Raw genomic sequence first — 12,531 nt, forward strand, 5'->3', positions numbered from 1 at the left:
CCTGCCAATGCAGGGGACGCGGGTTCGTGTCCCGGACCGGGACACGAACCCGCGTCCCCTGCATTGGCAGGCGGACTCTCAACCACTGCGCCACCAGGGAAGCCCCTGATTACTCTTTTTAATCAGACCTGCCGGTGCGGGGGCCGCCGGAGGCCCAGCCAGGGCGGGAGGGAGACTGGGGAGCCGTGACCTCGTCCCTCCTCTCGCAGGCCCCCCGACTCGGCACTCCCACCAGAGCCCTCACTCCTGCTGTCCCCTCTGCCGAAGCATCCCCCACCCCCCCGCTCCAAACTCCTACTCTCTCTTCAAGACCTTGCCCAGGTGGTCCCTTAGTGAGAGGCTTCCTCACCCTAGTCATGGCCATGGGGGACAGACATGGCTGAACTTGGAGCCGGGAGGCCACGGCCAGGACTGGCCTCAGCCCCCCCAAAGGAAATCTGGAAATTCTATGCCCCGTGAGGAGGCTGGGGAGGCCTGAGGCCTGGATCACCTGAGGGTGAGCTGGCACCGAGAGGGTCCTGGGTCACCCCAAGGAAGCTCTGGGTCTGCGGAACGGGGGTGATGAGCCCCACTCCCACCCCACCAGGTCCTGGGGAAGAGGCCCAAGGGACAAACTGGCCCTGGACAAGTGTGTGTGTGTCCACCCTGTGCACACTGGACCTGACACCCACCTCTTCACCAGACCCCCAGCCCGACAAAGCCTCCGTAAATGAGACACACGCACCCAGAGACCAAGATCCGTGTGCACACCCAGACAAAGACACATGCGCACACACGCCGGCCAGGGTAGGAGGCCTGGGAGAACAGGAGCTGCCCCTTCTCCTGCCCCGGGCCCCCAGGGCTTCCCACTTTATCTGTCAGATGTATATTAACCCAGAAGCCTGTTTCCATCAGAGTCTCAATTCCAGAGACGTTTCCAGATAAGCCTTATCTCGTTGCTGGTGCATTAGCCCCGCCAGCCGGGCCTGCGGATCACGGCCGCCCCTCCTGCCCCAGTCCGTGGCAGGGCGCCTGCCCACGACTTCATTCTGGGGGGACAGGTGGGCGGGGCGGCCCCCACCCCGGCCCTCAGCCCACAGCAGGGCCCCAGGGCGCAGCCGAGGCACTGGGGCGAGGGGGGCCCTGGGGGTGTCCAGAACCGGGGTTCAAATCCCAGCTCCAGCTGAGGCAGTGGCTGGGCCCCGGGGCTGCCCCACCGGCCACCCCTGCGGGTGGGTGAGCATATTCTGCGACTTTATGTGCGTGATGGTGCCGCAGTGGGCCCCGCACGCCATAGCCCTCTCTTCCACGAAACGTGGAAGGTCTGGGGGGCGCCTGGAGCCAAGGGAAGGGGGACACTGCTCCGGAGAGCGCCAGGCGCCGGCCCCCGCCCTGCCTGCCCGCCGCGCTCCCCCTTCAAAGGCTGCGCCCGGCCGACGCAGCTCGGGTGCTCGGGTTTCGACCGATGCCAGACCTGATAGCGTCCCCTCCTGGGCCTCTGGCCACGCGGGCAGGCTCACTGCACCCTGGCAGCCCCTCCCTGTCCCGCGGCTCGGCTGCCCCCTCCTCCCTGGGCCTTAGTGCCCTCGGCCTGAGAGCCCGCCTGCTTCCCGGGGCTCCGAGGAGTGCTGTCCTCAGGCGAGATGCGGGCACCCGCAGAGGTCCTAGAGAAGTGGCCGAGTGGGGGCAGTGCTGGGTCTGGCTGCCCACACCACCGCTGAGAGGTGCCCAGGCCCCCGGTCTCCCGGTGGGGAGACGACGTCTACTGGTCCCCCTCCCACGGCTGCAGGGACACGGAGGCCACAGCTGCTCTGACTCTCCTGCCGTACCCAGGGACCCGGGCAGAGGCCAGGACTTGCCCGAGGGCACAGAGCTGGTCAGTGGGCGGCCAGGATGTGACGCCAGCAGTGGCTCGGGGCCCCTCTCTCCCAGGGATCTGACCCCAGAACTAGCACCTGCTCACGGAGGACCCCTCGCCCCGCTGGGTCACGTGACCCCTCATGTGGAGCTAGACGGTGATGTGCTCACGGTCACAGCCTGTGCAGGGCAGGGCAGGGCCCCCCCGAGGGGGCCTGGAGGGAGAGGTCACCCTCACAGCCCTCAGTCGGGGAGGACTGGGCCTGGCTGCGGGTCCCAGTGGTGCCCGCCTAGCTCCCCACACACTGAGGATGACGACGGAAGGTTTCCTCATCTGAGGGGTGAGTCCCGGGAGCCCCCGGCCCTGCCAGGGTCCCCTCCGAAGGGCCGAGTACCCACGGGAGTGGCCAGCCCGGGGCCTGGTACCAGCAGGTGCTCATGAAGGCCCTTCCCGCTCCCCCTGGACTGGACTGGGCTGGGGGCGGGGCCTCTGCCTGAAGTCCTTGCTGGGAGCCCCCCCCGTGAGCTACAGTGGCCTCAGCCAGGTGGCACCGCGTCCCTGGTGAGATGGGGTGCAGGGCAGGGGTGGGGCTAAACGAGAGCGGGGCCCGGAGCCTGGCCCACGGTGGGGTGTCGGGGACGGTTCCCAGGGGAGCTTCCCGACTGTGCTGCAGCAGCGCCAGCTGCCCCCGCCCTATTCCCAGCTCCGGGGGGCTGGGGGCCGGGCCTGGACTCTCCCTGCCCACCCACCCCTCAGCTGTCGCCCTGATGGCCGCCTGGCCTGACGTCTGGGACCCCGTGAGGGCTGCCGCCACTGTCGCCGGCACCCACGCTGGTGCTGGGTTAGGGCTGCCCGCTGCCCAGCACGGCCACCGCGCACAGGCCCGGCGGGTCCACGGCGTCCTTCTCTGCCCGGGGCCCTTGGCTCCAGGGCTTACCAGGCCCAGGTCATCTGATTATGACCCATCCCTGTTAATATTTTTAAAGCCATTTTTGCAAATTAAAGCATAATACACTGATTACCAGGGTAAAAGGGAGGCCTCTGCGTCCACCTGGAGGCCAAATAAGGGGGCTCTGGAACATGTGTTCATCCTGCAAGTGTCTTTAAAAGCTCTGATACCCCCTCAGTCCGTCAGCTCTGCCACTTCACCCTTTTCTGAGTATGGCCAGGTCGGGCTGCAGGGTGGGGTGGCTTGAGGTACAGGGGGCAGAGGAGCCAGGGCGGGGCTTGCTGGGCTCTAGAGAGGCCCGGCCGCAGGGGCTCGGCACGGCGTTCCGACACCGGGCCAAAGCCCCCAGCCTGCCTTCTGCCCCGAAGCACTGGCCTGGCACCCGCTGCTCCCAGACACCCCTGGGCGCCCTTCCTGGACTCGGCTGCCCAAGGACTCCCGGACTCTCTCAAGGCCCAGGAGACCCGAGGGGCCACCGAGCCTGACCTAAGGGCCTGACACTTCGTGGACCCCCTCAGCCCAGTGGGTCCCTCCCTTAGCCCTGCTCTCGGCAGGAGCCCCGGCAATGCCCGACGTTGCCCTCGGAAGCAGATCTGGGAGGGTGGGGGGGACCCCCATGAAATCACAGAGAGACCAGCAGAATGGGCAGGCGCCACGGGACATTTATTTGCAGCTGGCAAGCGCCGGCCGCCAGCCGGGCAGCCCGGGAGACCCCGGCCACCAGCTGTGGAGCCGAAGCCCATTCCTGCACGGTGCTGTCCCCTGGCGGGGGGTGCGGGGGCTCCGGGGAGAGCCTGGAGGTGGAGGCACATGTGGCACTGTGGCCCCCGGGCCTGGGCAAGGTGCCCTGGGGCGGCCGGCGGGCACTCAGGGAGACTGGACCATGCGCTTGTGGGTGTCGAAGACGTAGCGCTTGAAAGACAAGCTGAGAGCCACGTGCTGGACGGGCTCTGGCTGCTCGGCCTCCTCCCCTCGGCCGGCGCGGCCCCGCTTCTTGAGGGCGGGTGTCAAGATCTTCTTGGACTCGGGGCTGAGGCCACCTGCGTGAGGCACAGAGGGAGAGCCTGTCACTCCGCCACCCGCCACCCCAGACGGCACGCATGCTGGCCCAGCTCCACTCTGCCCCACGGCTCAGCGACGCCCCTGCACCCTCTGTAGCGGAGCCAGGGCCCCAGTGCCGCCTTGGGCTCGGCCCCCCTGCCTCCCCAGCGAGCATTCCGGGCCCCTCACCGCACTGGTCCACGCCACCAGCCCGGCTGGCTTGGAGCTCAGCATGGCTCCCACCTGGCTCTCCTGGTCCCCTGACCACCCACCCACCCCGCACTCAGGCCCCTGTGGGCCGCCCCGCACTCGGTGCTCTAAGCCGCCCCGCTGTTCCCGGTGCATTCACGCTAAGTCTCTACCCTGAGACTTGGCATTTGAGGCCCCCCGGGCTCGGCACTCTCCAACTGCCCCTGGAGATGCTCTCCCTGCCCTGCTGTGTGCCCAGGTGGTGACCTCTGCAGACGGCATCACGGTTCTGCCAAAGGACCTCAGTGGATCGGAGGGCGGAAGGAGGGAGAAGTGGGGTGTGGTCCCACTCTCTTTGGCCAGAGCTCCTGTTGGGGTCCTTCTCCCTGGGCGCCGTCAGACGCTGTCCCCTTAACCCCAGGCGGGGGCGGAGCGGCCCCCACGGCTCACTGGCTCCTTTAAGCACCCACGCCTCGGTACAGACCCTCTGTCCACTCCCTCCAGCCGAACGACTGAGCGGAAATCTGCTTCCTGCTGACACCCTAACGCCCACCCGGCCCTTCCAGCCCCATCATCCACTGCTTTCGTGCTTTCCCGGCAGCCTTGAGGAACCCACGACCGTTCCCGGGCTCCCCTCCGCCTATGCTGTTCCTTCTGCCTGGGGCACCCTTCCCCTCCTCCAACACCAGGCTGCTGTGCCCCTTTCTCTGGGGCTTGTCTTTACGAGGCGTCTGCTTGGGGACAGCACGAGGCGGTCTCTCCGTGCGCTGCCGGCCAGGGTGAGACTACTTGGCTACCCCGAGCATATGGGCCGAGGCTCTGGCCAGGCCCCAGGCTAGCTCTGCACCAGCGGGCACCCCAGAACAAGCCGCACCCCCTCTGTGAGTCCCACGACCCTGCTGGGAGCAAGGTGGCAGGGCTGAAGGGAGGGTGAGCCTGGACGAGGCAGGAAGGTGTGCAGGCGCCACACCCTAGTGAGGGGCTGGCCAAACGAGGGTCCTGGCAGGCCGCCGTGTCCCCAGAGAGGGCACTCACTTCTAATGCACACACACAGGCTCCACCGGCCAGCAGACCTAACGGCTGGGCGTCCGGAGCCGGAGGGAAGACGGGACGGGCGCAAGGCGGTGGACCCCCCCCGCACACCCGGTGCAACTACTATGCCTCTGCCATCACGGGAGGGGGTCCTCCCTGGCCCAGTCTCGCCTGGGCGCTGGCTTGCTCCTGAGAAGGGGAGCCAGGGGAAGCTCACGTCGCGCTTCAGTGCAGGGAGGACCCTGGCCGTGCCGTCCCCCGGGCCCTCCACGCACTTGCGGAGAACGGAGCTCTGAGGAGGGCTGTGCCTCGTGTGAGGCCCCGCAGTCAGTCGGGAAGAGCCAGGATTTGAACTCTGGTCCACATCTGGTGGCAAACGTGGGCTGCTGCCACCCAGCCCATCACTCGGGGCGTCCACCCGAAGCAGGCTCTGGAAAATGGCTCTGCAGAGGAAGCAAGACTGGGAGAGCACTGGGTATCGGCCCTGCAGCTCCTGGACGTTTGGAAAGGTGACCAGGCGGCTGGTTCAAGGGACAACCGTCGAGTCAGCGGGGACGGCCCTGCTCGCTGCACGAGGGACTCGGTCTCCCTCTCCACCGCCCACCTCAAAGCCTGAGCTCCCTGGGGAGGCGGGGCTCTCGGCTGATGGGGCTCCAGGACGCTGGGGCCAAGGGGAGCCGCCCTCCCGCTGGGCAGCCTGGTGTCAGATCGCAGGCCGCTGGGGTCGGGCGTGGGGCGTGGGAAAGGCCCCGGGGCAGCCCTCAGGCAAGTGCCAGTCCTGCAGGTATGTCTCTGACTCCCCGGCCTTCCTTCTGCAAGAAGGCGGCTGGCACCTGACAAACGGCGCGGGCAGCCCGTCTCCCGCTGGTGCCAGGAGGTCTGATGGCTGAAGAGGCGCGGGCTCCCCGGCGTCTGCGCCGGGCTGGGGAGACAGGCGTGGCCCAATCGGCGGTCCATCTCGCCCGCGATGGCTCTCGTTACACAGAGCGCATACCTCACGCTGCCCAAAGCAGGCAGAGCTGGAAAATCTATCTGGCGCTGGCGAAGACGAGGCCATTTAATTGCTTTCCTGAGATGGCCAGCCTCGTTTCCCTCTGCTCCGTCATGGGGTGGCCTGAATGCCGACGAGCCGAGACCGTCTGCTGGGGCAGCCACGCTGTGGGGATACGTGGCGGTGCCACCGGGAGCCACCTTGTTTGGTGGTGGCCTTTCCCCTCAGCCAAGTGGCAAGTGGTGTGAAGTGAGGGCAGGTCAGGGTGTCCGGGGGTCATTGCCTGAAAACCTTCACAGAACTCTCCGGGCCTGGGAGACGATGGTGGGCCTGCCTGCCGGACTTTGGCCCGAGAAGGGGCAGGCAGTAAACAAGGCAGCGAGGTAGGCAGACAGCCACCAGGGCCACCAGGGAAATGACGCCGAGGGCTAACTTCTCCAGGAAGAACCGGGGCGGGACCGGGGGGACCTGGGGCTGGAGATCAGGGGCCGGCCACACGGAGATGCTGGGTGAGGGTCTGCAGGCAGAGAGCCGGAGCGCCGAGTCCCGGGGGGCGTGAGCATGCTGCTCGAGGACAGAGAGCACGTATGGCCATGTGCTGGTGGGGCTGCAGGGCCAGGGCTCTGGGGTAACCGTGGCCACGAGGCGCCCCGTGTGCTGGGCCCGTGGGAGCCCAGACAGGGAGGGTCTCAGGCCCTCGCTCACCCCCAGGGGGGCCACGGATTCTGCCGCCGCCGTTGCATCAAGCGTCCCTGCTCTGCACCCCTGCCGCCCGGCCCCACCCAGGAGGCCTCCGTGGCGCCGCCCTGGGGGACCCCTGTGCTGGTCTCCTCCCTAGTCCCACGCCCAGTGGCGGAGGGGCCGCGCTGAGGCACGTGTGGCTGTCCCGGCTTGGTTCCACCCACGGGACAGAGTCTCTCCTCCTACTTGGCCTCCAAGGTCCTGAGTGTCACCCAGCAGGTGCCTCCCTGTATCCTCTGCCACATCACGGGCCCCCTGCTCCAGCCAGCAGACTTACAGCAGAGCCTCTGAACCTGCTCCGTTTACCTGGAACACCCTCCCCGGCCCTCTCCGTCTGGCCAACTCCTGCTCAGCCACTGCCCCTCGGGAAGGCTTCCCCGCCCCCGCCCTGGCTGGCGGGATCCTCCCGGAGCCCCGTTTAGCAGCGGTTTTGCTTTGTGCCTGCTCCCCAGCGGCCTGTCTGGGAGTTAGGGCCCCGGGCACAGGGCCTGGCCTGCGGTACAGGGAGGGTTTGCTGGACGAAGACACAGAGAATGAGGGGGGTCTCGCGCGGGTGTGCAGGGCAAGGAAGGGAGACCCACCAGCAGAGCTGTGCCTCCAGGACCGGGAAACTCGTCTGCACGCCAGCGGCCCAGGGGGAAGCTGGGCCTAGAGAGCAGGCCCCCTGCCCCACGTGACCTGGAGCCTGGCGGGGTGGGCGTGAGGGTAGAGTTGCTGCAGGTTTCAAGTTCACGCTGTCCCCGTGATCCCACGGGGCTCACAGGCGTCCCTGCTTTTTCTCCCTAACCCTCAGGATTCTTGGAGCCCAGCGGCCCCGCTCCACCCCCCAACCAGCCCAGACCCCGGGATGTGGTGGGGAGGGCTGGCGTGACCCTGGGGGTGACGCTGCTACCCGTGGCTTCCCTCGGGGACACTCTCCCAGGGCCGGGCTGGCCTTTCTCACCGAGCGCCAGCTCCACACAAAGGCACAATGGGCTGGAGGCTGCTGGGCCCTGGCTCGGGCTCGGGTAATCAGGGAAGAATGCGGGCAGCGCGCTGTTTCCCAAGCCCCGGCCTTGGGTGTGCCGCCCTGACACGGCCATCAAAGCCGGCAAATTGCCTCCAACTGCTGGCGTCGCTTTCATGTTGGGGGCCCGACTGGAAGAGCGGTCTCCACGCCGGTGGGTGGCTTGCGCCCTCCAGGGGGAACTGAGCCCTGCAGGCAGCTTGGGGTCACTGGCCCCCTCGGTGGCCCCTCAGAGCTGTGCCAGCTCCAGCCATTCCAGCACAGCCCCTCCCGCAGCAAGCCGAGCCGCTTTGGAGAGGGCAGAAATGCAGGGCGGGGAGGGAGCCGGGGCACAGGGGGGCCCTCTGGCGAGTCAGCATCCCGGGGATGACGGGCGGCTGAGGAGCACAGAGGGGCACAGCCAGCAGCTGGGCTGGGGGCTGGATGGTCGTGAAGGGCCTTGAATTCAGCCAGAGCCGACTCTGGACTGGATGCCCGCCCTGGGGGCAGTGTGGCTGAGGCCCCTCAAACTGGGCCTGGGCCGAGCTCGGCTCTGATGGAGCCGGCAGGGCGGAGAGGCCCAAGGAGGACAGGCAGCCTGGTTTTCAGCGAAACGCCCAGAGGCGGGCGCGGCGCGGGGCAGGCCTAGCGGGTTAGGGAGAGCCGGGCTGGCGACCAGAGCTGGCGCGAGGCCTGGCCGCTCGGGCAGAGAAGGACCGGCCCCTCGGGCAGCCGGGGCACCAGTCGGCTCCCTTCCTGCGGAACCCCCTGAACTTTGGGGTCTTTGGGGGTGACGGCAGCTTTGGAACCCCTGCCACGGCTTTGCAGGCCTGGTTTTTCGTGCTCATCCTCGGGGAGCCTGGAGCGTGGCTGGCTGGGGGGGGACAGCTGCCTGGTTTTCCCTCCTTTCTCTTCCTGCTATGGATCCCACGTGTAAACAAAGATGCAATTTGCTTTAAAAAGATAAGGTGATTAAGTTTTTATCAGACGTGTGCTCCGCTGTCCCCGCAACAAAGGGAATTAGGAGAGGCGGGCGACAGACGGGCCCTTCCTTGGAGCTGGCCCCGTCTGAGGCCTTCAGCGCACACTCCACGGGCTCCACGCGGCCCCTTTGATGGGCAGAGACGAGGCGGTGGGCGCCCGCACCCCCATTTTGATGTCTTAATGTTGCCTAATTCCTCCTTTAATTTATATTAAGCTTCTTAGCAGCAATGATGAATTCTTCAAAAACAAAAAAGGGCCCTTTGCAGAAATCTTTCCCATACCATGTAAATTGAAATTATAAGGCAGCCAGGGCTTTGGAGACGGGGGGCGTGCAGGGAGTGAAAACCAGGGCGTTGTCTGGAAGGAAGGATTCTGTTTTAAGGCAAGAACCAAAACGATTCTGAAATAGGAAAGGACTTGGTCTTGAGAATCAGACCGAGGCTCCCCTACAGGGTGACGGCCCGGGCACAGGAGCGTCCGTTGTCACCTGGAAGGGGTGCAGCTGGTGCGGGGTTGCTGGGGCTTGGGACGGGCCCCACCCCGTCCGGCGCCGGCCAGCGTGACACCCCCTCGGGCTGGGGCCACACCCCCTCAGGTGGCTGGGGGGCGGGGGGCACTGGGGCCGTGCTCAGGGCAGCCAGAGCCCACCACCTCTCACCCAGGGCTGCTCCCGGGCGCGGCGTCCCCCAGGACCCCTGCCTCGGCACCCCACGGGTCCCGCGGGAGCAGGCCCTGGACCGGCCTCCTGGCAGCAGCCTCCAGGCCCTCTTGCCAGCTCTCTCTTCTGACCTGCCCTTGGGTCGGCTGCCAGAGATCCTTCCAGAACAAAGACCTGATCAACCCTCTCGGCTCAGAAACCTCCAGCCGTTCGCTCCTCAGGCAGGTGTCCAAATTCCTCTAACCAGGCCCTCGCCAAGTGCCTCCAGCACACCCCGTGCTTCCTCACTCACCCACTCGCCCCCGCACAGGCCCCCGCCCCCCCGCCCCGCCCGCCTCTGCACCGGTGCCCCCTCGGCCTGAGGTGTCCGTGATGCCTGTCTACCTGGCAAACCCCACCGCTGCTTGCGTCTCAGCGGAGCTTAGCGTTTGGCTCTGGCTCCTCTGAAGCCTTCCAGGCCTCCCTCCTCCAGGACCACTGAGGCCCTCTACACTGTCCCACGTCCAGAACCGGTGTCCCCAGGAGACGGGGTACAGCCTGCAGCCATGCCAGCATTTCCGGGAAGGGGGACCCTGGCCACCTGGCACACCTGCCCTGTCTCATCTGCCGGGGCCGGGCCCCGGCAGCGCCCACGCCCCGGGAATCAGAGCCGCCCACCTGTCCGCCTGGCTCCCGTCACCCTCCCACAGCTGAGAGCCGAGCCAGGCAGTGGGGGAGGCAGAACGCGCTGGCCCCCTGGGCACGTGGGGACCTGGACGCTGGACAGGTGCGAGCAGACGGCCCCGGGGGTGGCGACTGCCCAGAGGGGATGGGCTAAGTGCCCCAGGAGTGAGGGCTGGCCGGGCAGGGTGGGACCCTGCTGACGGCGGCCCGAGGCCGGCGCTGCCCTGCCCGAGGGGCAGTGCTCGGGAGAGCCTTTCCGGCTGGCCCTCGGGCTGAGGTCTGACCAAGTCTCCGGGCGGGGAAGGCGGCCTGGAGCACGGGGCCTGGGCCCGGCCAGGTCGCGCCTGCCACCACCGCCGCCGCGACCGCTTGGCTAGCGCTCTCCTCGACACGCCGCCCAGCCAGGAGCGTTCAGCGTCTCCTGCAAGCCTCCAGATGTCCTTTCCAGGCACGGGAGGTGACTGTCCAGGTCACACAGCTAGTCAGGCCCATGGCCTTACAAAGTCAGGCCCCCCGCCGCCTGCCTCGGGCCTGGCCAGCCCAGCACGCTGCTGCTTCTCGCTGCTACACGGCGGAAGGGCCGGGCGGAGCGCAGGGGTGCGGAGGAGAGGGCGCAAGGCAAGGGCACGACTGGGGGCGCCCTGCCCGGGCAGCGTGAGCCGGCCCCACGCGGACTGTCTCCAGGTGCTCCCAGGGACGAGGCCTCAGTGCCTCCGAGCTCTGGGTCTCGGCGGGACGGCTGGACCTCGCACACTGCCCACAGATGCCGAAGGTGGACTCCACGGCGGGCGGGGGGCAGGCGGGTCTGAAGCGCAGAGACCATCTTCCGTGAGGCACGCCTGGCGCAGACGGCCCGAGGATGGGCACAGCCAGCTCTCCACGGTCGCGAGGACCCCGACAGTGACCCCGGCTAACGCCCACGGGGCCCCAACCACGTGCAGGCACTGCTCCCGGTGCCTCAGGACAGCAGGGCCCTCGACCTCACACCGTGTCCCGGGGGACCCTGCACACAAGGAAGCTGGCGCGAGGCCGTCAGCAGTGAGCGCGAGGTCACGGCCAAGACGCAGTGGGCTGAGCTCCGGTGCCCTCCACCCGGCCTGGGCCCGGCCCGCGACCTCACCCCTCACCGACCACGGCTCTCCGAGGGCAGAGCCTGGATCCCAGAGCCCGGCCCAGGAAGGAGGAGAGAAGAGCTTGGCGCGCCTCACCTCACACGAGGAAGGCACGCCGTCCGTGCCACCATCCAGAGGCGGAAGCTGAGGCCCAGGGCTGTGAAGGACTCACCCAAGGTCACGCGGCTAGTGGCAGAGAAGTGACCCGAGGCCTCAGTATTACCTGGAGCCCCAGCTCTCCTCCGGGTGGTGGGAGGACGGGGCCGCCTCTCCTCTACGACGGCACCACAGAGGGTCACCTCGCTGCTGGTCCTGACGGCGCGCTGACCCCGCCGGGGACGCACGCACGCGCGCACACGTCTCTGGAACGGGAGCGCCCCCGCAGGGCAGGGGCCATCCTTCCGGAGGTTCCGTTCAGCTCCTGGTGGCCGCTGCAGCAGCTCGGTGAGCAGGCCGCGGTGAGAGCTGGCCGGGCGGGGATGCAGCTCCGAGCCCACAGCCCGGCGTGGACGTGGTGGCCTTACCGGCCTGCTCGCAGCAGAGGCGTCCTCCTGGCTCGGGGCTAAGCTACGCCAGGGCCCTGCCTTCAGGAGCCCACGCTGCTCCTGGACCCCCGACCTGCCCCCACGGACTGCAAGGACTCGCCCCTCCTGCCGGGGCCTCCTCCACGGACAGCCCCCGGCGGCTGGCGAGGGAGGGCACGGGTCCTGGCGGCCGCAAGGACACTGTCCCCACAGTGAGGAAGCTGAATTTTAACACTGCAAACACTCCCTAAATGCATACACTCTTTAACAGCAGTTAATCTTCAATTAAAATACCTAGGGCAGAAACCAAGATAAGTGGTTTACAACGAAGAGCTTATTGACAATAAAAGTCTTCCTCATATTGCTTTTCTTCAAAAAAATTCCACATATTAAAAAGGTCCTTTTTATGACTCGGGCAAAAAGCCCTGACCCGGAATCACGAAGGGGCACAAAGGTCCGGGGGGCAGCCGCCTCCCAGGGCCCGTGTGCGGCGGCCCGATTACGTATCAGCCCCGTGGCCAGCGCGACGGGAGCCGCGGCGCCCGCGCTGGCCGTCCTCTCGGGGACAGGGAAGGGCGGGGGGCGAGCCTCCGGTCCCCATCCACACTCTGGCCTTGACAGCCGCAGGCTCTGGCAGTTTACCGCTCCCTGACCTGCAGGCTGCAGGCGGGGCGAGCGCGGCTGCCCTCCGTGCACGGGCACACGGGAGCGCGGGCGCGGGCGCAGCCCCTCACGGGCAGAGCCGGGCCTGCCAGCGCCTGGCGGGCTCGGGGGAGGCAGGCGTGAGGGCTGACTCCCCCCGACCCAGCGACACCAGCATGCCGC

General features: G+C 67.5%; 1 protein-coding gene across 1 annotated transcript in view; it reads right to left on the reverse strand.

Moving 5' to 3' along the window:
* Positions 1 to 3,435: 3,435 nt before the first annotated feature.
* LOC102978493 (selenocysteine-specific elongation factor) overlaps positions 3,436 to 12,531 on the reverse strand; it is an 80,956-nt gene continuing 71,860 nt past the window's right edge. The window contains exon 5 of the mRNA XM_028479623.2: positions 3,436 to 3,826. Within this exon, the coding sequence (XP_028335424.1) occupies positions 3,654 to 3,826 (173 nt within the window). The 3' untranslated portion in view covers positions 3,436 to 3,653. The remainder of the gene's footprint in view (positions 3,827 to 12,531) is intronic.

This window comes from Physeter macrocephalus, chromosome 18 (assembly GCF_002837175.3).
Source record: "Physeter macrocephalus isolate SW-GA chromosome 18, ASM283717v5, whole genome shotgun sequence".
Classification (NCBI taxonomy): Eukaryota; Metazoa; Chordata; class Mammalia; order Artiodactyla; family Physeteridae; genus Physeter; species Physeter macrocephalus.